This window comes from Chiloscyllium punctatum, chromosome 21 (genome assembly GCF_047496795.1).
Source record: "Chiloscyllium punctatum isolate Juve2018m chromosome 21, sChiPun1.3, whole genome shotgun sequence".
Classification (NCBI taxonomy): domain Eukaryota; kingdom Metazoa; phylum Chordata; class Chondrichthyes; order Orectolobiformes; family Hemiscylliidae; genus Chiloscyllium; species Chiloscyllium punctatum.
Genome location: NC_092759.1, coordinates 20,017,285 through 20,042,351, shown reverse-complemented (window position 1 = coordinate 20,042,351; position 25,067 = coordinate 20,017,285). Strand labels below are relative to the sequence as shown.

The 25,067-nt window shown below is 41.5% G+C and overlaps 2 protein-coding genes across 2 annotated transcripts in view; one reads left to right on the top strand and one right to left on the bottom strand.

Annotated features, from left to right (window-relative positions):
- The window catches only part of LOC140492644 (very long-chain specific acyl-CoA dehydrogenase, mitochondrial-like), a 76,523-nt gene extending 52,313 nt beyond the window's left edge, over positions 1-24,210 (top strand). Inside the window, exons 15-20 of the mRNA XM_072591677.1 lie at positions 6,981-7,078; positions 8,507-8,579; positions 11,849-11,921; positions 12,292-12,364; positions 19,846-19,921; positions 20,851-24,210. Coding sequence (XP_072447778.1) covers positions 6,981-7,078; positions 8,507-8,579; positions 11,849-11,921; positions 12,292-12,364; positions 19,846-19,921; positions 20,851-20,988 — 531 coding nt within the window. The 3' untranslated portion in view covers positions 20,989-24,210. The remainder of the gene's footprint in view (positions 1-6,980; positions 7,079-8,506; positions 8,580-11,848; positions 11,922-12,291; positions 12,365-19,845; positions 19,922-20,850) is intronic.
- Positions 1-25,067, bottom strand: part of LOC140492474 (disks large homolog 1-like) — a 400,047-nt gene that overhangs the window by 296,814 nt on the left and 78,166 nt on the right. The gene's annotated exons all lie outside the window — the stretch shown is intronic.

Below are 25,067 nucleotides of genomic sequence, written 5' to 3'. Positions count from 1 at the left end.
CTGGAATGAAAGTGAAGTGGAAACAGATTCAGGCAAAGGTATAAACACTTGAAGGGGATAAATTGCACAGCTAATGGCAGTGTGGGTTGGGGTGGTGTTGGGAGCCAGTAAGGAAGTGGGGCAAGTTACATTGATCTATCATAGAGCCAGTCACCTGAGCCTTTTTCAGTGGGAGGGATTGGTGGTGGAATGAGAAGAGAGTTCCTGAAGGCAGTATCTTTACATTGGATGCAAATGCATGGTTGGTGAAAATTCACCCAAAGTCACACGCCCACTGAGTGAAACAAACTAATTTGTTGTGAGTACAACCTGTGACAAACAACACCCACAAAAAAAAGCTCCACTAATGATTGAGTCACCTCAGCCTGAATATATCCTGCTTCCTCACAATTATATTTCCCGGATATTTCCCCAGACTCCTCCGAGAGGGACTGAATGGACATATTCAGACTAACAACCTCTTCCTTGAAGCACGCTGAAAAGATAGACATCGTATCAAAGTTTGTCATCTTGCAATCATCAGGACAAATTGTTATGGACTAGGCCAGACCACTCAAAACATTCTTAAGCAGGCAGCCCAGACCATAAATTTACAATTTGATTTGGTAAGTCTACAGTGAAAATTACCCAGAGTAAGCTAGCGAGGTTGACTACTAGGTTTTAAAGCAGACAAAAACGTATTCACAAAATTACACAATGAAACACGAAGAACAGAATAAAGAACCCCTACAGAGCTCAGTCTATCCAAACTATAGACTTAATTTTGCTGTTCCAAATATTCACAACAGTCCCACTAAGCAAACTCCCTTAAAACACAATTTAAGAACAGGTGCTTACAGGTTGAAGTTAGAAGGGCAGAAAGAGAGAGAGTCTGTTCACACAGTCCACTGCTGAACTCCCAACCAGTTCTGGGCTGAACTGCTCAGATAGAGAGCTGACCACTCTCCTTTCATGATACAGATCACTTCTAAAACATGACCACTTTGGCCTGAAGTCTCATCTGTTTACATATAAACAAAAGGCCTCTCAAAATCCTTTTCACCTCTGTACTAAATTAGTCTTATTGGAGCTGGACCGTTTAAGACCCCTCTGCAAAAAACCAAGGACACTGTGTCCTTGAGAATAGGACCAGCTTTGTGACATCTCCTTCCTTTGAAAAAAAATGAACCATCAACATTGAAAGATGGCTTCATTTTTAAAACCCTTCAAACCCGGTGAGTACTCTAAAGACACACATATAACATACTAACTGGACACATACAAACATGCACAACCACATGCAAATTCAGGCTGTGGCACACCTGCCACCGAGCATCTCTGTATCTCATTCAAGCCTCGATAACACATCAGCAATCATATTTTCGCGACCTGCCACGTGCACAATTGTCAAAGTGAATGGCTGCAACAACAAGCTCAACCTAAACAGACTGGCATTTTTGTTCTGAAATCTTTCCACAAATGTCAATGGGTTATGATCAGTGTATACGATTGTCTCAGATGCATTGCTGGTAATATAAACACTGAAATGTTGTAATGCCAACACCAAGCTTAAAGTCTCTTTCTCCACCGTTAAATATTTCTGTTGATGATTCAACTTTCTGGGAAAATACTCGATGAGTCTTTCTATTCCCTCGTCATCCTCCTGCTGGAGTACCGCACCGACACCCACATCACTGGCATCGATAGCCACTTTGAAAAGCTTTGTATAATCCAGGGTGGCTAATACTGGGGCAGTGGTTAACACAGTTTTTAGGCTGTCAAATGCCTTTTGACTGTACACTGAAACTTGTCTTTTTTTAACAATTCGGTGAGTGGAGCAGCCACACTGCTAAAGTTCATCACAAATCTTCAGTAAAGTCCACTCAATCCCAGGAACCGTGTTTCTGCTTTTCTCGTTGACGGTGTGGGAAGTCCCCCATTTACTTTTGTTTTTGCATCTCATGGAGCCATTTGTCCATGTCCAATAACGTGGCCCAGGAAGGTGACTTGGGCTTTGGCAAATTCACCTTTAGCCAGGTTTACCACCAAGCCTGCCTTCCAAAGTCGATCGAACAAGTCTGATAAATACTGTAAATGTTCCTTCCATGAGTGACTACAAATCACCAGGTCATCAATATACACCACACAGTTGGGTAATCTGGCAATGACCTTATTAGTCAGTCTCTGAAATGTGCCTGGAGCATTTTTCTTACCAAATGGCATGACTTTAAACTGATAAAGTCCCAATTTGGCATTACGAAAGCTAAAATTGCCTTTACTCCCTCTGACAGAGGTACTTTCCAGTGGCCTCTGAGCAAGTCCAACTTAAAAATGTAAGATGCTTGTCCCACTTTTTCAACAGTCCTCCTAACGTGCAATTAGATATGCATCAGTCTTTGTAACGGTGTTGACTTTGGGATAGTCCACACATAACCACTGGGTACCATCTGGCTTTGGCACCATGACTGTGGGTGAGCTCCAGTCACTGTAACTCCCTTTGATTATGCCATCATGGAGCATACGCTCTATCTCCTTCTGAACCTGTGCCAACTTTAGAAGGTTATGAGTATAAGAATGTTGTTTAATTGGAATAGCATCTCCTATCTCTACATCATGCACAATCAGGTTATAACTTCCCAGTGTATTTCCCCCATATCTCCCCATGTGATAGCGATAACTCTTTCAGGTCATTTCGATTTCCTTGTGGAAGGTAACTCAATCATTTATCCCAATTTTTGACAACTTCCTCATTGTCCAATTTGATTTGAGGAATGTCCAATTCAGAATCCTCCTGAACTTGCTTCTTCCTTCTGTGCTGTGATCATTAACACCTTCTCCTCTTGCTTTCCTTTAAAATACCCTTTGAGCATATTCACATGACACACTCTGAGATTCCTTCCCGTCTGGAGTCCTTATCAAGTAGCTCACCTCACTCAATTTCTTCTCGATTTGATAAGGTCCACTCAACCTTGTTTTTCAGGCTCACCTGTTACTGGAAGTGACACCAATACCTTATCCCCAATTGCAAAATTGTGAATTTGTGATTTCTTATCCGCTTCCCGTTTCATTGTGTGCTGTGATATTTTTAAATGCTGTCCAGACTACTCTCCAGGTCTACTTAATCATTCTCTAAAATGTGACACGTACTCCAAATGGTGGTCTCTGAATTCTGATTTATTAATTTCTCCTTAATCAATTTTAACGGCCCTCTTACTTCATGCCCAAAAATTAATTCAAATGGACTGAATTTGGTCGATTCATTTGGTGTGTCTCTGATCGTTAAAAAGTACAAATGGAACTCCCTTATCCCAATCATCTGGATAATCCTAACCATAAGCCCTCAATATGCTCCTTAATGTATGATGCCATCTCTGTAGTGCTCCCTACGATTCAGGATAGTATGAAGTAGACTTGAATTGCTTTATTCCCAGGTTATCCATAACCACCCTGAATAGTTTGGATGTGAAGATTGATCCTTGATTTGACTGGAACTCTCTTGGTAGTCCGTATCTAGTCAAAACTTGGGGTGATTCTTCTACAGCCCTTATAGCTGTGATGTTGTGTAACAGAATTGCCTCTGGAAATCTGGTCGGCACATCCATTATTGTTAATAAATACTTATTCCCACTTTTTATTTGAGGTAGGGGACCTACGCAGTCAATCAAGATTCTTGTGAAAAGTTCCTCGAATGCTGGAAGAGGTATTAACGGTGCAGGTTTTATTACTGCCTGTGGTTTCCCATTAGCTGACATGTATGACACGTCTGGCAAAATTCAAATACATCCTTGTTTAGTCCAGGCTTGTAAAAATGTTTTTGTACCTTAGCCTGTGTTTTCCTCACCCCTAAATGACCTTCACGTGAAAGTTCATGTGCTGCTTGCAGCACCTCCTTTCTGTACCTGACTGGCAAAACAATTTAATGATTCTCTGTCCATTTCTCATCTGTTTGAATATGTGATGGTCTCCATTTCCTCATTAAGACATCAATTGTTAAGTAATAACACACAGGGATGCATTCACTCTCCTTCCCTGTATATGCCTTTTGACACAACTGTTTTAAGGTCTCATCTTTCTGCTGTAACTCAATCAGCTTAGCAGAGCTTAAAGATACTTGCCTGTTTATCTACTTGTTCCTGCCCTGCCCCACTTAATCTAGTCAAAAAGGGTCTCAGATAAAGCTATGTCAGCTTCCTTATCTGTGCCATTTGATCTCTCCTGCTTCAACTTGTGCCTCTGTGATCCTGTGATCACACAATCTGGGAAAGTTCCTGAATAGGCACCCTTCATTTCTTCAGTTGTCTGTGTCTCCACTGGCTTTTCAACTAGAGTAGGCAGCATGCCTACCGGTGAATCAGCTACATCATTTGCAAGGACAATTGTATTCCTGCAGCTGAGAGTTTGTCCAGTGCTCCTACCACAAATTCTCCACTCTTCTCTGGACTCTCTAACCTTCCTTTACATAATTGAGCGTTCTTTTCTCACCATGAATTCCTGTTACCAGTACCTTTTCTGGCAATAGTCCCTCAGAAGTACATATCGCCTCATCCTTCAGCATCTCAGACTGAGAGGATCCTGTGTCCTTTCATATTGTAACCTGTTTACCTGCTACTCCTGGCCTATGTGAATAAACTTTACCCTTGCATGCATATTTTGTACGCAGATCTGGCACTTCCTCCTTAACCAACCTCTGATCATCTTGTACACTCTGAGACAGTTATCTAACTTCCCGTGTGCTTTTTGTTACTAGTCCAACAAAACTCCCAGGCTTGTCCAGTTTTCCTACATCTGGCTTTCTCCTAGCCCACCAACGCTGTGATTCTGTGTGGCCCACTTTATTACAATGAAAACACTAGAGCTTTTTAACTTCTTTGACCTCCTCAAGGGTTTCTGTTTTACCCTGTGGTAAGTTATCCTTATGACCTTCACTGAGATTCACCTTTCCCTTTCCATGTGAAGATTTCTCTTTGCCCCAATTTCTATCTCTCATGGACTGAAATTGATTCTAGAAACCAAACCATGTTTTATGGACCGGCTCATAATCATCCGCCCCTTCAGCTGCTAACCTTGCTGTTTTAACTCTCTGCTCTTCCACATGAGTTTGCACTACTTCTCGTTCAGGTTACCTTCAGCCTTTATCTCCAGCCTTTTAAGCTGACTTTGCTTTTTAAGTGTCAGTTTCTGATGTTCAAAAACTCTCTTTTCCTCTGTTCTGCTCCTCTCTCTTTTTCCCTCTCTTCTGCTTTTAATCGTAAGTCAAACTGTTTCATTTCTGCTGCCCTTTCCTTATCTCTCACCTCAAACTCAAGCTGCTTCATTTGCAATTGAATTCTTGCCACCTCTATAGATTCTAATGATTTCTCCAAGTTTAAATGCTGAGCTACTGCTGTAATTGTCTCTCCTTTCCTCACAGAAACAAGCAGTTCCAACTCCAGCTTGTCTGCAAATTCCTGCAGCTAGGTCTTATTCACCTTTTGCGAAACTTCCAAAGTCACCACATCCACTTCCAGAAAACTTTTGGTGACTGAAAGAGCCATTACTATTCCAACCAAACCAACACCCGAAATAAAGACACTAGCACCTACCACTAGCTGTTTAAAATCCTGCAAAGAGCCCCCAATCTGTTATGGACTAGGCCAGATCACTCAAAACATTTTTAAGCAGGCAGTCCAGACCATAAATTTACAATTTGTTTCAGTAAGTCTACAGTGAAAATTACCCAGAGTAAGCTAGCGAGGTTGACTACTACAGACAAAAACGTATTCACAGAATTACACAATAAAACACGACGAACATATTAAAGAACCCCTACAGAACTCAGTCTACCCAAACTAGACTTAATTATGCTGTTTCAAATATACACAACAGTCCCACTAAGCAAACCCCCCTATAACAGTTTTTAAAAAAAGGAACGAGTGTTTACAGGTTGAAGTTAGAAGGGCAGAAAGAGAGAGAGTCTGTTCACACAGTCCACTGCTGAACTCCCAACCAGTTCTGGACTGAACTGCTCAGATAGAGAGCTGACCACTCTCATTATACAGATCACTTCGAAAACATGACCACTTTGGCCTGAAGTCTCATCTGTTTACATATAAGCAAAAGGCCTCTCAAAATCCTTTTCAGCTCTGTACCAAACCAGTGTAATCAGAGCCTGGCCCGTTTACGACCCCTCTGGAAAAAAAAGCAAGGACACAGTATCCTAGAGAAAAGGATCAGCTTTTAGAAAAAAGGGATCAGCTTTGTGACAAAATGCACGAATGTGAAATTTTAATCAGCCGTAAAAATTTATACTGCCACAATCCTATTGGCTCAAAATTTAGCATTCATACATTTTTCCTAAAGAGTGCAACATGACCAACCTAGGCAAAGTGTCTCTCTCTTCTTAGCAACAATTATCCAGAGTATCTGTGATTATAGATTAGAGTGGTGCTGGAAGAGCACAGCAGGTCAGGCAGCATCTGAGGCTTGCTGTACTTTTCCAGCACCACTCTAATCTAGACTGTGATCTCCAGCATCTGCAGTCCTCACTTTTGCCTGTCTGTGATTATAGATGCAGGGTTTTGTTTCCAAAGTAGAGAAAAAGGATAACTGAATGGGTGGATAGGAGTGTGCAGAGGTTTGCAATGCTGGGGACCAGAAATCTAAGTCAGTGGAGACATTTCTGAAAGTATAGAAAAGCAGTGAGATTTTACATGCTTCAAGATTGCCCTGTTCTGTTGTCCATGTTATATCCGCATGTAACCAAATCAGTACTGACCTCCCTTGCTGGCCTAATTGTCATCTTGGTCACTAATACCACCTCTGTCCTCATCCCAAGCATTGGAACTTCTCAAATTCCTACCTGTTAGATCTATTTCAGTAATGACCTGACATTTGCATGATGTATACTTTCAAGCATTTAGTCAAAGTCTATTTCCTTTTCTGCCTGTTGAAGCATTTTGACATGTTTTTAATATAAAAGCAGTGACTCGGACTGATTGGTATCCTTGCTTTTTATCATGCAGACCACTGGGAATCACCTAAAAGGACTGCAGACAGCACTGAAGAATCCCATCGAAAATGCCAGTCTGTTAAGGAGTGAAATCGGCAAGCGGGCACGAAGGTTACTGACTCCACACTGCTTCCAGTGGCCAGTTCAAACTCATCATCAAAGACAAACCATTTCTTTAATTTTCCCATATCTTATCCTCTCCTATGAGCACGTTCTGAGGCAGTGACCCTCCATGCCCTCAGTATGGATCCTCTGACCATGCAAAGCTTCCTCTGTACTGACCCTCTGACAGTGTGACGTTCCCTCAGCATTGACCCTCTGAGAGTACAGCTCTCCTTCAGTACTGACCCTCTGAGTCTGGCACTCCTTTGGCACTAACCCTGCAACAGTGCAGCACTCAATATGTATGCTGACTCTCCAATAGTGCAACGGTCTCTGAGCACTGATCCTTAGACAGTGCCATCCTACCTTAATGCTGACCCTCCGACAGTGCAACATTCCCTCAGCACTGACCCTCCGCCATAGCGCTCCCTCAGCACTGACCCCCCAATGGTGCAGGGCTCCCTTAACACTGACCCTCTGACAGTGCAGCTGTCTCAGCGCTGACCCTCTGACATTGCACCTTTCATTCAGGATTGCACTGGGAGTGTCTGTCCGTATATGTGTTCATGTCTTTGTAGTGCTGCCTGAAGTCTCAACTTTCTGACAGAAAAGGAAGTGTTTGCCATTGTGGCATGGCTTGATCTTCTAAAGATTACATTCATTGATAAATGTAATAATTTGGGTTCTAATTGAACTCAGTGATGGGTCCAATGTCATCTTTTTCTAAGGCAAAGTGTTTAGGTCATAATGAGATTCTCTGATAGCTTGATTGTAACTGCCCTCACCTAGTACCTGGGAGTCATGGAGGGATCTGTATGTTGGTCCCCTAGAGCCTTGAAAGAGTCTGTTCAAACTCCATTCTGTGGTAGGTTTGCTGATTGTAGCTTGTTAGTGATCGGGAACTGCGCAAGGGCACTGTTGAATCAAGAGGATACATTATATCTCTGCACTTGGGAACCTGCAGAAGTCCCTAGTTTCTTCTCCATGACAGTATAAATTGTTGTTCCCTTTGAAATCTGGCATTCTGTCTGTGTCCTGATGACTGCAAGGTGCAAGCGTGGACAATATGTCTCTCTTTGCACTGATCCCAAAAGCCCCATAAAAATAAATGATAAACTATATGAGGATTAAGGAACAAAATCAAAACCAGTCAGGATACCCATTTGGGATTGCTGTCCAGTGCTCCTATAGACCTCCTTTGGCTTTAATACCTTGTCATGATTAAAGAGCTGATAATATCATTTCCAGATCTGATGTATGGTGTGGTGGTTGAATGGTCTCTGACATGGATAAGTGCTGCTGTAGAGGGTGAAGGGAAACAAGTAAATTAATCTGCACTGCCTGTCCAGTACTCGAGCGTTAGGACTGTGGGATGAAGTGTGAGCATGAGGCTCTTTCCTTCCTGATTCTGTCTTTTTGTTTCCCTCCTTGTTGCAGGAAGGTTGGGCTTAGTACAGGCATAAGCCTGAGTAACAGTATACATCCAGAACTGAAGCAAAGTGGAGAACTGGTGAGTACACTACTCACAGTAGCACTATTTATACACATACTGCCTGAAAGCAGTTTATTTGACACATAGGAACAGCAGAAGGCTATTGAATCTGTTGCGCCTACTCTACTGTTCATATGATCATAGTACAGGAAAGTGGTATTGAGATACTATCTTCAAATCTGTTGGGGTGGAGAATTACAAAAATTCACCCTCCACTAATCCGTATCCTGAATGGCCTGCCCTTATTTTGAGACCATGGCCCCTGGGTCGAGACTCACCTGCCGTAGGCTTCATCCAACCAACTTCCACCCTCTTAAGAATTTTGTAGGTTTCAATTAAACTCTACAGAAAAACAGGCCCAGTTCTGTTAATTTCCTTTCATAAAATCTTGCAAGGAGTTCATCCAGTGAACCTCCATTACATCCCTTTAAGGCAGATATATCCTTCCTTACATAAGGAGACTAAAACTGAGAGTTACTCAGTTATTCACTGGATGAATCTACAGGTCTTCTGGTCTCAGGGATTGAACCACGTGAGAGAGAACCAGAACAGACCATTATCAGGAATGGAAGAAAGAATGAATGAATAGCACTGTTCACACCTCAACTGGCCCAAGAATGACTCCCAGTCATTATAGTTGTTTTGCAAGGGTTGTCATTCCCGTAACATAGGAAACAAGTCCCCTCAGCAATGTGATAAGCATCAGATCATCTGTTTTTAGTGATCAGATACAGATTGGTCCCAGGACATCAGGGAGAATTCCATTATTCATTGGGGTAGTGGCCATTAACATCGATCCAAGAGGAAAGGTGCTGCCTCAGTTTAATGTCCTATCTAATTCATGGTACCTCTGTCAGTGTAGCACTCCCTCAGTGCTCTGCTAGGACATCAGTCTAGATTTTTGGCTCAAGTCACGAAAATGGGATTTAAGGCCACAAGATAATGACTACAGAGAAGAGCTTTCCTCCTCTAATGTACAGCGATTTTAAATTCTGAATTACACTTATTTATGAACTGATGGTTCATAAAATTAAAAATGTGATTTTTCTTTTTGTAGTGGAGAGTTAGTATGCATTCTGAAATAGCAGAATGAGTAGCAGGTTCTTATTTTTAAAAGTCATAGTCTCCTCTGTTGAAACAAACTTGTCAGTGAAACAAATAAGTTTCCTGATGAAAACTTTGTTGAACTTCCCCTTCGCTTATCAAACACCACCTCCCCCTATGTTGATGGTAATATAGGGCAGAATTTATTGCTCTTAATTTCTGTTACTATATAATATTCAGTTTCTTCTAACCCACCTTATACTAATTAACTTTTTGTGAGTCACCTTCGGAGTAAGTTCAGTGTCACCAGTTAAAATATTTAATGTGGTTACTGGGGTTGGAGAAGGGGCAGTCCTATTCAATCCCCTTCACTCATTTGACTTTTCAAATATTATAAAAGCTGGGTATTTTAATCTGACTCAAATCACATCATCTTCAAGTCAGATTGGTAGCAAGCTTCCTTATACCACTCTCAAACAGTGAGGTTTGAATATTAAGATTATACAGGATTATTAAGGGGTGGCATGGTGGCTCAGTGGTTAGCACTGCTGCCTCACAGTGCCAGGGACCGATTCTCACCTCAGGTGACTGTGCAGTCTCCACACAGATATTCTCCCTGTGTCTGTGTGGGTTTCCTCTGGGTGCTCTGGTTTCCTCCCACAATCCAAAGATGTGCAGGTCAGGTGAATTGGCCATGCTAAATTGCCCATAGTGTTAGGTGCATTAGTCAGGGGTGAATATAGGGTAAGGGAATGGGTCTGGGTGGGTTACTCTCCAGAGGGTCAGTGTGGACTTGTTGGGCCGAAGGGCCTGTTTCCATACTGTAAGGAATCTAATCTAATCTAATTTAATCTCTTCTTCTTGAATCTTCCTTCCCCAGTTCTCCAATCCACTCCTACAGTATAGAACACACAACGGTACAGCACAGGAAGAGGCCCTTCAGCACATCATGTCAGTGCAGACCACAATACCATTCTAAACCTGCATATGATTGTTATCGCTCTATTCTCTGCCTCTTCATGTATTTGACTAAATGCCTCTTAAATATTGCTCTTGTATCTGCTGTTACCACCTCCCCTGGCAGCATATTCCAGGCACCTACCACCCTCTGTTTATAAAAGAAAACCTTGCCTAGCGCATCTCATTTAAACTTTCCCCTCTCACTTTAAATCCATGCTCCCTGGTATTTGACATTTTCACCCTCAGAAAAAGACTCTAACTAATCCACCCTATCCATGCCTCCCATTATTTTATATACATCTATCAGGTTGCCTCACAGCCTCTAACACTCTAGCAAAAACAATCCCAGTTTGTCCAACCTCTCCTTGTAGCCAGTACACTCTGATTGAGGCAACATCCAGTAAGTCTCATTTGCACTTTCTTCCAAAGTCTCCACATCCTTTCTATAGTGTGAAGACCAGATGTACAGAGCTGCAAGCACTGATGAGAAAGTAGTTTCTTTCCAACTCATTTAGTCACTTCAAATTGGTCCCCCTTAATCTTCTACCCACCAAGAGAATACAAGCCTACTCTGCAATTTAGTGTCATTATTTAATCCTTTCAGTACTGGATCATTCTGGTTAATTTGCTCTGCTCTCTCTACAATGACTTTCCTGATGATGCAGGGCCCAGCATTTGAACCCAATAGGGTCTCTGCAGAGCTGTATATCAATAGGAATATCACTTTCACTTGTCTGTAGTCCAGCCCCCTTGTGATTAAAGACCAATAGGTCAAAACTATACTTTTTGATCAAAATTACAGTGTGCCAGGGTCCTGCTATCTGAGGAGAAGTTATTTAAAAAGTGGGCTTCTATACCTCCAAAAAGGTAGAAGACCACAGAATGATTTGATTAAGGATTTTGTAAGGAACTGATAGGGTCAAGAAATGTTTTCTATTGGCTGGAGTTAAGGAAATGGGACAAAACCTTAAAGTCAGGGGCCAGTTTAAAAATATTTAGCCATGTAATAGTTAGCAAGTCTGTGGACCTCCACCCCACAGAGAAAGCTCAATTAATAATTTTAAATTGGAGATGGATAGGTTATTGCTAGACAAAGGAGTTGAAGAATATAGAATTAATACATGTGGATGGAGTTTGTATAGAGTTGGGCAAAGGTCTCATTAACCAAGTAGTATTATCTTAGAGTTGAGTGGCCCCCCCTCCACTTCCTGTGTGTTGTTCATTTACTGGTCTAATATTACAAAGTGTGTCTTTTGAATGACCATGGCTTTGTTTGTTAACAGGCAGTGAAAGCTATTGAAAAATTTGGTGGCTGTACAGAAGATCTGCTGTTGAAATATGGCAAGAGAATTGTAGGTGAGAACAGTTGTTAAATGTGAGGTTTGAAGTTGCATGGACATTGTGATAAAAAGAGAGGCTGATATTGTATTCTTCCATAAGATTTCCATTTTATCTTTGCTGATGGCTAGCACTCATCAGTACTGACCTTCCAACAATGCTGCCACTCCCTCTGCACTGACCCTCCAACAGTCTGCTGATCCTTTGTGCAATCCTGGTACTGTCAGCTTGGATTATCTGCTAATGTCTTTAATGAGGCTTGAACACCAACCTCAGACTCAACAGGAAGAATGCCAATGACTAAGCTAGGTTGATACAGCCTCTCTGCAGAGCATTATTGGTGTGCCTTGAGCAGTTCCTAACACTGTTGTTTTGTGTGATTTTACAGATGAACAGTTCCTGCTGAAAAGGATAGCAGATAGTGCCATTGACTTGTATGCCATGGTAGTTGTTCTCTCCCGGTAAGTACTTTGCAGTGAAGATGCAGTTGATTCACATGTTCATGTTTTCCTTTTTGCAAGTGCTGTGCATGTCATGAAATACACTCACCATTTGCAACTATTGCTGAATTCTGGGGTGGTGAGAAGTAAATTTGGTGTGAATCCTATTTTTGAAATTTGCTTCAAAAAGCCTCATGATGAGCATCTCTTCATTCGGACAGGAGAAAAATCCAGGCTTCTAAGGCAACGTGGGCTTTCAAATTCATCTCCATAATTTGAGCAGGTTACAGTAATGTTACATCTTTAATGTATTAAACGATCCAAGGCACTTCAAAAGTGTATTATGAAATAGAACAAGTCATCATAAGGATATTGGATCAACTGACGTAAAATTTGATCAAAGAGTTGGGTTTTAAGGAGCATCTCAAAAGGATGAAAGTGAGGTGCAGAGGCAGAAAGGTGTAAGGAGCTGTTAGAAATTCCAGAACTTGGAGGCAACTGCAGGTACAGCACCAGTGGTGGAGCAATTAAGGTAGCCAGAAAAGATCTAAAAAAAAGAGTTGAGAAGAGAAAGGAGGGGACGTGAGAAGTTGCTGCCGGATAGGGTCAGAGAAAACCCTGGAGTTTTCTACAGGTATATAAGGGATAAAAGAATGACTAGAGTAAGATTAGGGCCAATCAAGGACAGGAGTGGGAAGTTGTGTGTGGAGTCAGAGGAGATGGGGAAGCGCTAAATGAATATTTTTTGTCAGTATTCACACTGGAAAAAGACAATGTTGTTGAGGAGAAAACTGAGAAACAGGCTACGAGACTACATGGGAATGAGGAACACAAGGAGGAGGTATTAGAAATTCTGGAAAGTGTGTGAAAATAGATAAATCCCCTGGGCTGGATGGGATTTATCCTAGGATTCTCTGGGAAGCCAGAGAGGAGATTACCGAGCCTTGGCTTTGATCTTTATGTCGTCATTGTCTACAGGAACAATACCAGAAGACTGGAGGATAGCAAATGTTGTTCCCTTGTTCAAGAAGGGCAGCAGATACAACCCTGGTAATTATAGACCAGTGAGCCTTACTTTGGTTGTGGGTAAAGTGTTGGAAAAGGTTATAAGAGATAGGATTTATAATCATCTTGAAAGGAATAAGTTGATTAGGGATAGTCAGCATGGTTTTGTGAAGGGCCTCACAAACCTTATTGAATTCTTTGAGAAGGTGACCAAACAGGTGGATGAGGATACATCAGTTGATGTGGTGTATATGGATTTCAGTAAGGTGTTTGCTAAGGTTCCCCACGGTAGGCTATTGTACAAAATACAAAGACATGGGATTGATTTAGCAGTTCAGATCAGATATTGGCCAGCTGAAACAAGACAGAGGGTGGTGGTTGATGAGAAATATTCATCCTAGAGTTCAGATACTAGTGGTGTACTGCAAGGATCTGTTTTGAGTCCACTGCTGTTCATCATTTTTATAAATGACCCGGATGAAGGCGTAGAAAGGTGGGTTAGTAAATTTGCGGGCGACACTAAGATCGGTACAGTTGTGGATTTTCCCGAAGGATGTTGTAGGCTACAGAGGGACATAAGTAAGCTGCAGAGCTGGGCTGAGAGATGGCAAATGGAGATTTAATGCAGAAAAGTGTGAGATAATTCACTTTGGAAGGAATAACAGGAATGCAGAGTACTGGGCGAATGGTAAGATTCTTGGTAGTGTGGATAAGCTGAGAAATCTTGGTGTCCATATACAAAGATCCCTCAAAGTTGCTGCCCAAGTTGATGGGGTTGTTAAGAAGCATACACTGTGTGTTAGCTTTTATTAGTAGAGGGGTTGAGTTTTGGAACCATAAGGTCATGCTGCAGCTGTACAAAACTCTGATGCGGCCAGACTTGGAGTATTGCGTGCAGTTCTGGTCACCGCATTATTGGAAGGATGTGAAAGCTTTGGAAAGGGTTCAGAGGAGACTTACTGGCATGTTGCCTGGTATGGAGGGGAAGTCTTACAATGAAAGACAATAGTAAATAGGTGCAGGAGTAGGCCATTCAGCCCTTCGAGCCTGCACCGCCATTCAATATGATCATGGCTGATCAGGTTGAGGGACTTGAGGCTGTTTTTGTTAGAGAGAAGAAGGGTGAGAGGTAACTTAATTGAGACATACAAGATAATCAGAGGGTTAGATTGGGCGGACAGTGCGAGCCTTTTTCCTCAGATAGTATGGCTAGGACAAAGGGGCATAGCTTCAAATTGAGGGGTGGTAGATATAAGACGGATGTCAGAGATCGTTTCTTTACTCCGTGAGTAGTAGGGGCATGAAACACACTGCCTGCAACAGTAGTAGACTCACCAACTTTACAGGCATTTAAATGCTCATTGGTTAGGCATATGGCCGAGAATGGAATAGTGTAGGATAGATGGACTTCGGATCGGTTTCACAGGATGGTGCAACGTCGAGGGCTGAAGGGCCTGTACTGCGCTGTGATGTTCTATGTCTAATTAAGATCGGGAAGCTCGAGACCAGTGAGATGAGCACACAGGATCCCAGAGAATTATTAGTCTGGAGAAGGTAACAGAGAACAGGGTCAAGCAAAGCCATGGAGGATTTTGGAAACGATGTCAAGAATGGCGAAGAAACAGCACAGTAGAACAGGACTTGGTGCACGTCATGACATGGGCAGCTTACATTTGGATGATGTAAGTGTACAGAGATGAAAATGTGTTGCTGGAAAAGTGCAGCATCCAAGGAACAGGAGAATCGACATTTCGGGCATAAGCCCTTCTTCAGGTGTACAGAGAGTCAACCATAAGTCATAGGAGTAGAAGACCTTTCAGCCCATTGAGTTTGCTCTGACATTCAATGAGATCATGGTTGATCTGATAACTCTCAGCTCCGCTTTCCTGCTTTTTTATCCCATAACCCTCAATCCCCTTACTGATCAGAAATCTAAAGACTCGGCAACGGAGATCCATCTGTTTCACATTTTGTCGCATCCCTTTTTGGAAATGTTGTACATGTCTTCAATATACTTAATGACTCACCCTCAACATCCCTCTGCAGCAAAGAATTCCATTGATTCACTACGCTCTGACAAAGAAATTCCTCCTCATCTCTGTTTTGCATGTGTGACTCCTTAATCCAAGATTATATATTTTGGGTTGTAGGTTTGCTCGCTGAGCTGTAGGTTTGATATCCAGACGTTTCATTACCTGGCTAGGTAACATCATCAGTGGCGACTTCCAAGTGAAGTGAAGCTGTTGTCTCCTGCTTTCTATTTATATCTTTCTCCTGGATGGGGTTCCTGGGGTTTGTGGTGATGTCATTTCCTGTTTGTTTTCAGAGGGGTTGATAGATGGCATCTAGATCTGTGTGTTTATGGCGTTGTGGTTGGAGTGCCAAGCCTCTAGGAATTCTCTGGAATGTCTTTGCTTAGCCTGTCCCAGGATAGATGTGTTATCCCAGTCGAAATGGTGGTTTTTTTTCAATGAGCCACCACACACTGCAGCATAGGCGAACTTCGGAAAACAGAGGAGAACCACCTATACAACGTATTCAAGAAGAACGGATACTCAAAAAATACAGTCCGCAGATTCCTCAAGAACAAACCACAACAAGCAGACCAAACACAGCCAGAAACCCTAACCACCTTTCCAAATATCAAAGAAGTTTCAGAAATGACAGCCAGACTACTAAGACCCCTCGGAATCCTAGTCGCACACAAACCCACCAACACTCTCAAACAAAAACTAACAAACTTAAAAATCCCAGTATAACCTATGAACAAAACCAACGTCATCTACAAAATTCTATGCAAGGACTGCCACAAACACTACATAGGACAAACGGGAAGAAAGTTAGCCACCAGGATACACGAACATCAGCTAGCCACAAAAAGACACGACCCTCTCTCCCTCATAACCCTACACACAGATGAAAAAAGACCACCATTTCGACTGGGACAACACATCTATCCTGGGACAGGCTAAACAAAGACATGCCAGAGAATTCCTAGAGGCCTGGCACTCCACCCACAGCGCCATAAACAAACACATAGATCTCGATGCCATCTGTCTACCTCTCAGAAAGCGAACAGAAATGACATCACCGCAAACCCCAGGAACCCCACCCAGGAGAAAGATATAAATAGAAAGCAGGAGACAACAGCTTCGCTTCACTTCGAGGTTGCCACTGATGGCGTTACCTAGCCAGGTAATGAAACGTCTGGATATCAAACCTACACCCTAAACCTCAACCTGAGCTACAAACCTTCACAAACCTTGCATTATATAATTTTGGTCCTAGATCTTCCTCAACAGGAAATAACCTCTCCGCACCTACACCGTTAAGTACTTTAAAAATCTTGTATGTTTCAATAAGGTCACCTCTCATTCTTCTAAACTCTAATGAGTACAGGCCAAACCTACTCAACCTCGCCTCATAAAATATTCCTCCATACGCAGGATCAGCCTAATGAGCTTCTCTGGATACGTCCAGTACAGTTATGTAATTCCTTAGATAAGGGAATTAAACTGATTTCAGTTGAGGTTTGACTCATGCCTTGTATAGTTATAGGGAGACCTCTCTTCTTTTTATATTCAATTCCTTTTAAACTAAAGGCTAGTGTTCCATTTGGTTGTCCCTACTATTTTCTGAACTTGGATATTAGATTTTTTTTTAATGTGCATGGGCTCCCAAATCTCTCTATGCTGTAGATTTCTGCAGTCTTTCTCCATTTCTATAATATTGAGCTCCTGTATTCTTCCTGCCAAAGTGCATAATATCACATTTTCCCACATTATATGCCATGTGCCAAGTTTTTGTCGACCAACTTAACCTGTCTATATCCCTCTGCAGACACTTGGTGTCATTCTCACCACTTGCTTCCTACCTATTTTTGTGACTGTTGCAAACTTGTCAACAGTTCATTAATATTCCTCATCCAGGTAATTAATATAAATCATAAATAATAGAATATGAAAGAGCAAAAAAGGGTCTGTTGCAATAGGTTTTGCCCAGAGGTAATAAAGGCAAGAATATAGAGTGCAGATGACAGGAATTAAGACAACATGAATTACTCAATACTATTTGCTGAATCAGAGCAGGCCAGCAGTGAATAATTGTTCCAGGTGAAACAGTAAACCAAAGTCCTATTTCTTACCTCCTGTTGATGGAAAGGAATGGCAGGACAGCTCATCCCAGTGGCCTCTATCATTCAACCAACATTATTTTACTTTTCGGAGACCTTGCTTTACACATATAGACTGCCTTTGTTTTTATTCACTTGTGGGACGTGGGTGTGGCTAGTTGGGTCAGCATTTGTTGCCCATCCCTAGGTGTCACTGAGAAGATGGTAGTGAGCAGCTGCCTTGAAACCCTGTGTAGTCCATGTGTTGGTGTTACAACGGTTCCTGTCTTGCAAAACTATTTCATTGTTCGGAAAGTGCTTTGGGATGTTTTGAAGTAGTGAAAGGGGCTGTAGAAATGGAAGTCTTTCTGTCTCCAGCTTCTAAACTCACTGTCTTATGTTTTGCACCAGCTGTCAGATAAAACCTGATTGCCATGTGAAGGCACCTCATTGGAAATGGACCCTTTACCTCCTTTCCAACCACCACCTCTGAGCCAGATTGTCCGCAGCACTTCCTCCCACACATAACCAGTGGTTAACAACTTGCTGAGTGGAAATTTTTTTTAAGACGATAATACAGCTTTGAGCTACTTTTAGAAACCATTCTTTTTATTTCAAGTGCTTTTTCTGCTTGAACTTTCCGTCAGTGGAATCTGAGGATTTTGTTATATTTTATACAGTAACCTTCAACATGTGAACCCACGATAATGTCCAAGACTGAGGGAAAATGTGCAGAATGGTTCCAGGATGAAGAACTTTAGTTCATGTGAAGAGACTGAAAAGCTGGATTGTTCTCCTCCATAGAACAGAGAAAGTCAATGAAAGGTTTAATTGAGTTATTTGGATTACTGAGAGATTTTGATAGCAGTAAGGGGAAGCTATTTCCACGGTCAGTGAATGTTGAGTGGATTGGACTGAGAAGATCAAGTGAAGTGGGGGCAGAGCTACATACATCAGAAGAGTAGGGCAAAGATTAGCTTAATTAAGAGAATTGCCCACAGAACTTTCTGGTTAATGGAAAGGTTCAGTTAGGCGGGCTACCTGGTAAATGGAGCTGTTAGTTACTACACTAGATAAACTGAGGTTCTACATTCGAACATACACATTGAGCCCTTTGAGACTGCTCAATAAGATCAAGTATAATCTGGTTGTAGCCTCATCTCTTCATTCCTGTCTAACCCTGATAACCTTTAACTCTTTTGTTAATCAAGAATCTATCTACTCTTTTCTTAACAATAACTAGAAAATAAAACAAATAGCTCTTCTATAAGTAAATTGTTAAAGTCCACAATAGGATTAAGAGCGCTTAGTCTGTGGAGAAAATGAGTTCATTCTTATTCCCAGTTTATATTCTAAAATATCCGTGGACATTGTTATATTAACACTGAGCAGAAGCCTGAAAAGTAGTGATGTGAATGCTGTAGAACCATATCCTGTTTGTCACTAGTTAGAAAATGTTTTTGCTTTTTGTCGGTGTTCAGTTGGGAGAAACATTGTTTGTGAGAATAGAATGCGTGCAAGTCTCAATCCGTGTGCCTGGCTTGAGATCAGCATATATCTGGGATGTCCTCAGAGGCCCTAACTGGAAAACCCTGCTTACTGTGCGTAAGTAAGTTAGGGAGACCTTGTGTATGCAGATCTGATCAGTCACCCTCCCAAAATGGGGACAGCGAGGGGTGAATATCTGGAAACAGATTAGTGTCCACCTCTTTTCAGCATTGAGCCACCAGAATACTTATCACTAAACTGAGTTCACTTCTGACCTGGTCACTGGCCTGCAGGAAGGAGGTACTGGCTCTGGGATTGATGCAATGCAGATTCTCTAGAATGACAGTGGGTTTCAATTAGGTGGGCAGGTTTATACAGATTTGAGTGTAGAAGATCAGGGAGTGAGCTCATCAAGATGTTCAGGATTATTAAAGGGTTTCAAAGATTCAATGGAGTATTCTTTCCAGCGAGGGTGGCTGGGTGTGCAAATGGTGAGAGTCTGGTACAAGGGGGCAAAACCTTAAAATTCAAACTAGGCCCATTCAGGGTTTATATCAAGAAACATTTCCTGTCACAAAGGTGAGTGGAAATCTAGACTTTTCTCCCCTTAAGAAAAACTGTTTAGACTGAGACAGAATTGAAAATGTCAAGGCTAAGCTTGGTATATTTTTCTTGGGTCAAGGGGTTAAAGGTTGCAGAACTGAGGCAGTTAGATAAAGTTATTCCTCAGATCGAATTGTATAGTGTATCAGTTTGGAGGGGCTGAATGGCTTCCTTCTGTCTCTGTGAAAGGTCTCCCTGAAATGTTAACCCATCTATTTACTATTCAACCGTGTTTCTGTCTTGCTTGGTCGTGCAGCATCTTTGTCTAAACTATTGTCCATTTGGTCACTCACAGGGCTTCCCGTTCTCTGAGCCAAGGTCATGCGACTGCTCAACATGAGAAACTGCTCTGTGACACCTGGTGCATTGAGGTTGGTGCTATCATTTGTGTCCACCCAGAACTATCTTGTGCAGACGAAACCATCATCTCTGCCTTTGTCCCCTTCAAACTCAATATTCTAGTGCTCCCTCTGGCCAGCCTTCCTTCCTTCAGTCAGATCATGGCTGACGTTTATCTTAACATTTAAATTCAGCCAATAAATCTGGAATCAAAAGCTAGTCTTAGTGATGGTGACTAGAATAGCTGTCATTGATTGTTCTAAAAACCCTCTGGTTCACTAATGTCAAGGAAGGAAATTTGCTGTCCAAATCTATTTTGGCCTACATGTGACTCCAGACCCAGAGCAATATGGTTGACTCTTAACTATCCTCTGAAATAAGTCGTCAGGTGACGAAGGACCAGCAGTCAGAAAGCTTGCAATTTCAAATAACTCTGTTGGTCTGTAACCTGGTATTGTGTGACTTTGTCCATGACAGTCCAACACTGGTACTTCCACATTATCCTCTGAAATGGCTGAGCAAGTCACTCAATTCAAGGGCAATTAGGAATGGGCAACAAATTCTGGTACAGCCAATGACACACTCATATCCTGAAAAAATAAAGTACCATCAAAAACCTACCAATCTCAATTTAAATTTTCTAGCTTTTTTTTTATTGGAGGTGGTTTCAGATTTCTACTCCCCCTTTGATTAAGAAATGCTTCCTGACATCACACCTGAATGGACCTGCCTCCAAGTTTAAGGTTCTGCTCCCTTGTTCTGGACCCTCCAATACTGGAACTAATGGTTTCTGTCTATCAATCCGATCAAATCCATTAATCATTTAGATATTACATTTAGATCATCCTTTAATCTTTTAACACCAAAGCAAATACAGACCTGACTAAGTAAAGTTATTGTATTCAGTATGAAGTGACTATGTACATATATTGCGTTAATAAACAAGGATTTGTACTTCTAGGCATATGCTCGCATTATGGACAATCTGAATGCCCTCACTTCCAGCTCTGCCGAGCAGGCCTTCAAGAACATGCGGGCTATTTCTGCAGCGGTGGTGAGCAATGGTGGCATCGTGAATCCTCATCCCTTGGGATTTTAAAAAGGGAAACCACTCTGCCATGCCAGATCAGAATGTAAATCCACAGTCAGATCTACTCAGGATCTAACACATCAGTCTTTAAAAATTGGAAGGTTTAATTACTGACACTGATCTCCCCTCTCCGTTTCAGACTGGGAATGCCATGATTGCAGTTTTGAGTCCTGGAAAAGTTTTAAGTAGCAATGCCCAAATGAATTACATTTATCCTTGCACTTGTTAACCACTAGCATTATCACTAGGGCTTTATTTAATAACAGTCTGCTTTAGGGCTGACAATGGCATCATGGTAATGTAACTGGACTAGTAATCCAGAGGCCTAGACTAATGCCCTGGGGACTTGGGTTCACATCCCACCAAAGCAGCTGGACAATTTAAATTCAGTCGAATGTCGATCACAGTCGTGGTGACCGTGACAACTATCATCAATGGTTGTAAAACCCCATCTGTGTCATTTAGAGAGGATATCCGCTGATCTTACCCAGTCTGACCTACATGTGACGCCATACCCAGAGAAATATGGTTTGTTCTTAACTACCATAAGATCAGGGATATACAACTATTGTTTGAGTCAGCATCCTTGATAGCCCATGAGAAAATGAAGGAAAAAGTATTACTGGGTACAGTTCTGATAGAGGTCTGGTTACATTACCCTGCAATGTCTGAGGAGGGACAGTATAGAAGGAGCTTTACTCCGTAGCTAACACTGTCCCTATACTAGGAGTGTTTGATGGGAATGTTTTACAGTGCCTGACATTCATTAATGTTCTTTACAACTATTAGACAGAGAGGAGGTATAAGGTTCTGCCAGAAGCTGCAGCAGGTTCATCATCAGTATGTTGACATTGCTGCTATTATTTGAAACTTTACCTGCAGCTTGATTCTGCAGAATATGTGGGCACTTTCTTTAAAAAAATCATTCAGTCGAAGGAAGCAAGTCCAACATTCATTGTCCATCCTCAGTTGCCATAGTTGGCAGTGCCATTTCAATGCAAAGTCCCGATAGTGTCTTGTATCTTTGCTGAAAATTTAGTGATTAGAATCATTATATATTTCTCATATGAACAATGCAGGTTTAATATCTGCCAGTTTAAATCAGAAAAATAAAGACAATTGAATTAGAAGCTGAATTTACAACAAATCAACAGCTTGAACTGCAGAAATCTCTTTGCTGATATACTTCCTGTTCTGCAAGTTTAAGTGTGCTGAGTGTAATTGGAGAAAAATAACTGGTGCCGGTGCACAGCAAGGCCTCCCTGAAAGAGCCTAATTGTTCTGTATTTTTGTTGGTGTTTTAAATAGTTCTTTGCATTGCCCTGTGAACTGTAACCCACCAGCCAAAAGCAAAAAATGGTGACTCCAGGCTTCATGGGCCAGAAGCAGCCTCGCAGCCCTCTGCCCCTGAGAGATGCTGGTCATGTTCCAGTAAGCAATGTTGTGTGTTTGCCGGAACTTGTTGACAGTATTCATTCAAAATCCCTGATTGAAAAGGGTTGGATCACCATTGCTGAAATAAACTTAAATCGAGCACATCCTGCTCATGTAAGTCTCACAAAGACTAAAACCAAGCCCACCCCCAGATTCCCAATTGCTGCATTAACTTTAAGCCATACAGTTATAAACCAGGCAGAATGTGTTTATTATTAGGGTGCCTATGATTGTGATTTAGAGAGAGGGGTTTGGCCAGTACATAAATTCATATGAACCTTTGTACAGAGAATTTGACAGGAGTGAAGCAGGCAACGATTGCCCATCCTGTCCCTGTTCATCAGAATAAGCTGCAGGTCATTGCCTGTTTGCCCAGGGAACCACTGGCCATATTCGTCCCAGAATTCAGATTTCAAACCGTACGCACCTAAATGCAAAAGAGTCTTATCGTAAGATAATCAGGCAAAGAAACGCAGGACTAATCTGTCATTCTGGGAGCTGTTTGTAGTTTTAAAAGAATCAACAATTTATTATCCTATGCATTTTTGAGTCTGCTTTAATGTTCTGTAAGTTCTATTGCCTCAATTTATCTTTTTATGGTTCTCTGATCAAAGAAGAAGTTGCTTTCAGATTAGGGTTAAGCCTCTCCAAACACCATTCTCCATACATACCTCCCTGTCTGTGACATATTGCAACCCCTCAACCTGGCACTTCAGTGGTAGACTCGGCTCAGGTTGTGCACTTAAGACTATGTCTATCACTGGACCACTTCATAAGGACAAGGGGGAGACCATTCAGTCCATCAAGTTTGTTTTGTCATTCAATGAGATCATGGTTGATTTGTCTCCTAATCTGTGTCTCAAGTCTAGCAAAAATCAAAATCACACAACACCAGCTTTTAACTTTGTACACCCTAGTCCAACATCGGCACCTCCAAATTGTAGCAAAAATCAGTCCATCTCAAATTAAAATTATTAATTGAGCAAGCACCTACTGATCATGAGGGAAATAGCTCTACACTTCTACCAACTTTTGAACAAAGTTTCAATGTGTTTCCTAACATGTCTCCAGAATTGTCAGTCTCTGATTTTTAGATACTCCCACCTATCCTCTCTCACCAACAGAAACAATTCCCTCTTTCTAACCGATCTTGAATTTTTTCAAGATACTAAATTGCCTTGCAACCTTCTGCATTCCAGGGAATAAAAGAGTTTGTGTAATCTTTCTTCATAATTTAATCACTGGACAAAGGAGGGGATTTTCTTGTCTGTGAGGAAAGATTAAGGAGTTATGAAACTTTAAAGAGCTAAAACAGGCATAGTGGGCCAAATGGCCTTCTGCATGCTGTATGATTCTGTGTCACGGAATGAAAGGTTGCATTCATAGCAGAAACATAGAATTTGTATAGCAGTCACTGGCGTCAAGCATCAAACTGGTGTTCAGAGTTCCCTGGTGGCAATGGGCCTCTCTCTTCCTTGCTGTATAGTGAGGCCATTTCCAAGTTTAGACTACATTTTCCCATCACTGTGAAATCACTTGTCCTACTTGCTGTTGTCACAGTGTGGCCTCAGCACATTCACTGAACAATAGAACTACACCACTGTTCATCGTTCATAATATCGATTCAGTACTCTCTATAGTGTGCATGTGTAGGAAAGAGTGCAATGGGACAAATTAAGAATTGCAGAAGCCTCATGACTGCACACTTTCAGTGATAATGTACCTTTTATTTCTTTGTAGTAAATATTATTCTGGATGCTTTTGATTTTTATTCAAATAAAGTTGCTTTCTCTGCAAGTCGTGTTCATTTGTGTCATGTTCAAAATGCATTCCACTCGGCAACACAACTTTTTGTTTTAAAAATTAATTTCTCTAGCCCTGGCTGCCACACTGTTTGAATTCATGATGTGGCAAATAATCATGGCATAATTTCAATATTCCTTTGATTTTTATTCTTTCTGACCATAGTCTGGTGCTGTTGTAAAATGGTATTCAGAATTTAATGTGCTTGGGTCATTTCATAGTTTACACTTTTAGAGACATTCCTTTCATGTTGTCAATTGGTACACTTCCCAACAATTTGCCTGCAAGCTTGTCTACTGTCACTGGATGTTCTTTCTACACAGTGACACCAAGGAGAAGAATCCGGATCAGAAGAAGTAACTGTGGCTGTCTGCACACTTATGGCAAAACTCAAAGCAACAGATACCAAAACTTCACAGTTCTTCAATTGCTGCGACATATGTCTTTAAGAAATTGAAAGACTGTATCCACTGATATCCATAATTAGAGGAACACAGATATAAGAAGATTGGCAACAAATAGCTAGAGGTAATATGAGGAAAAGAAAATTAGGATTGTTATTTGGACTGTGCCCTGTTCTCTACACACTGCAGCTGTTTCAATTCAACAAGTGACAGCCACTTGCTGGTTAATTTTTCAGTGCAGAACATTAACCAATTGCAATCAAACTTTCTGGTTTAAAACTTAAACAAAACCTGGCAGTTAACTGTTAGTCATCATTAATTGGTGCATTCTCCGTGACAACACATCTAACAACCACATTTTCACTTTCCATCAAACCAGTGTACTCCCCTCATGTCGTATAAATGATTTTCCCCCTGGAAATGGTATTCTTGCAAATTGTCCTGATA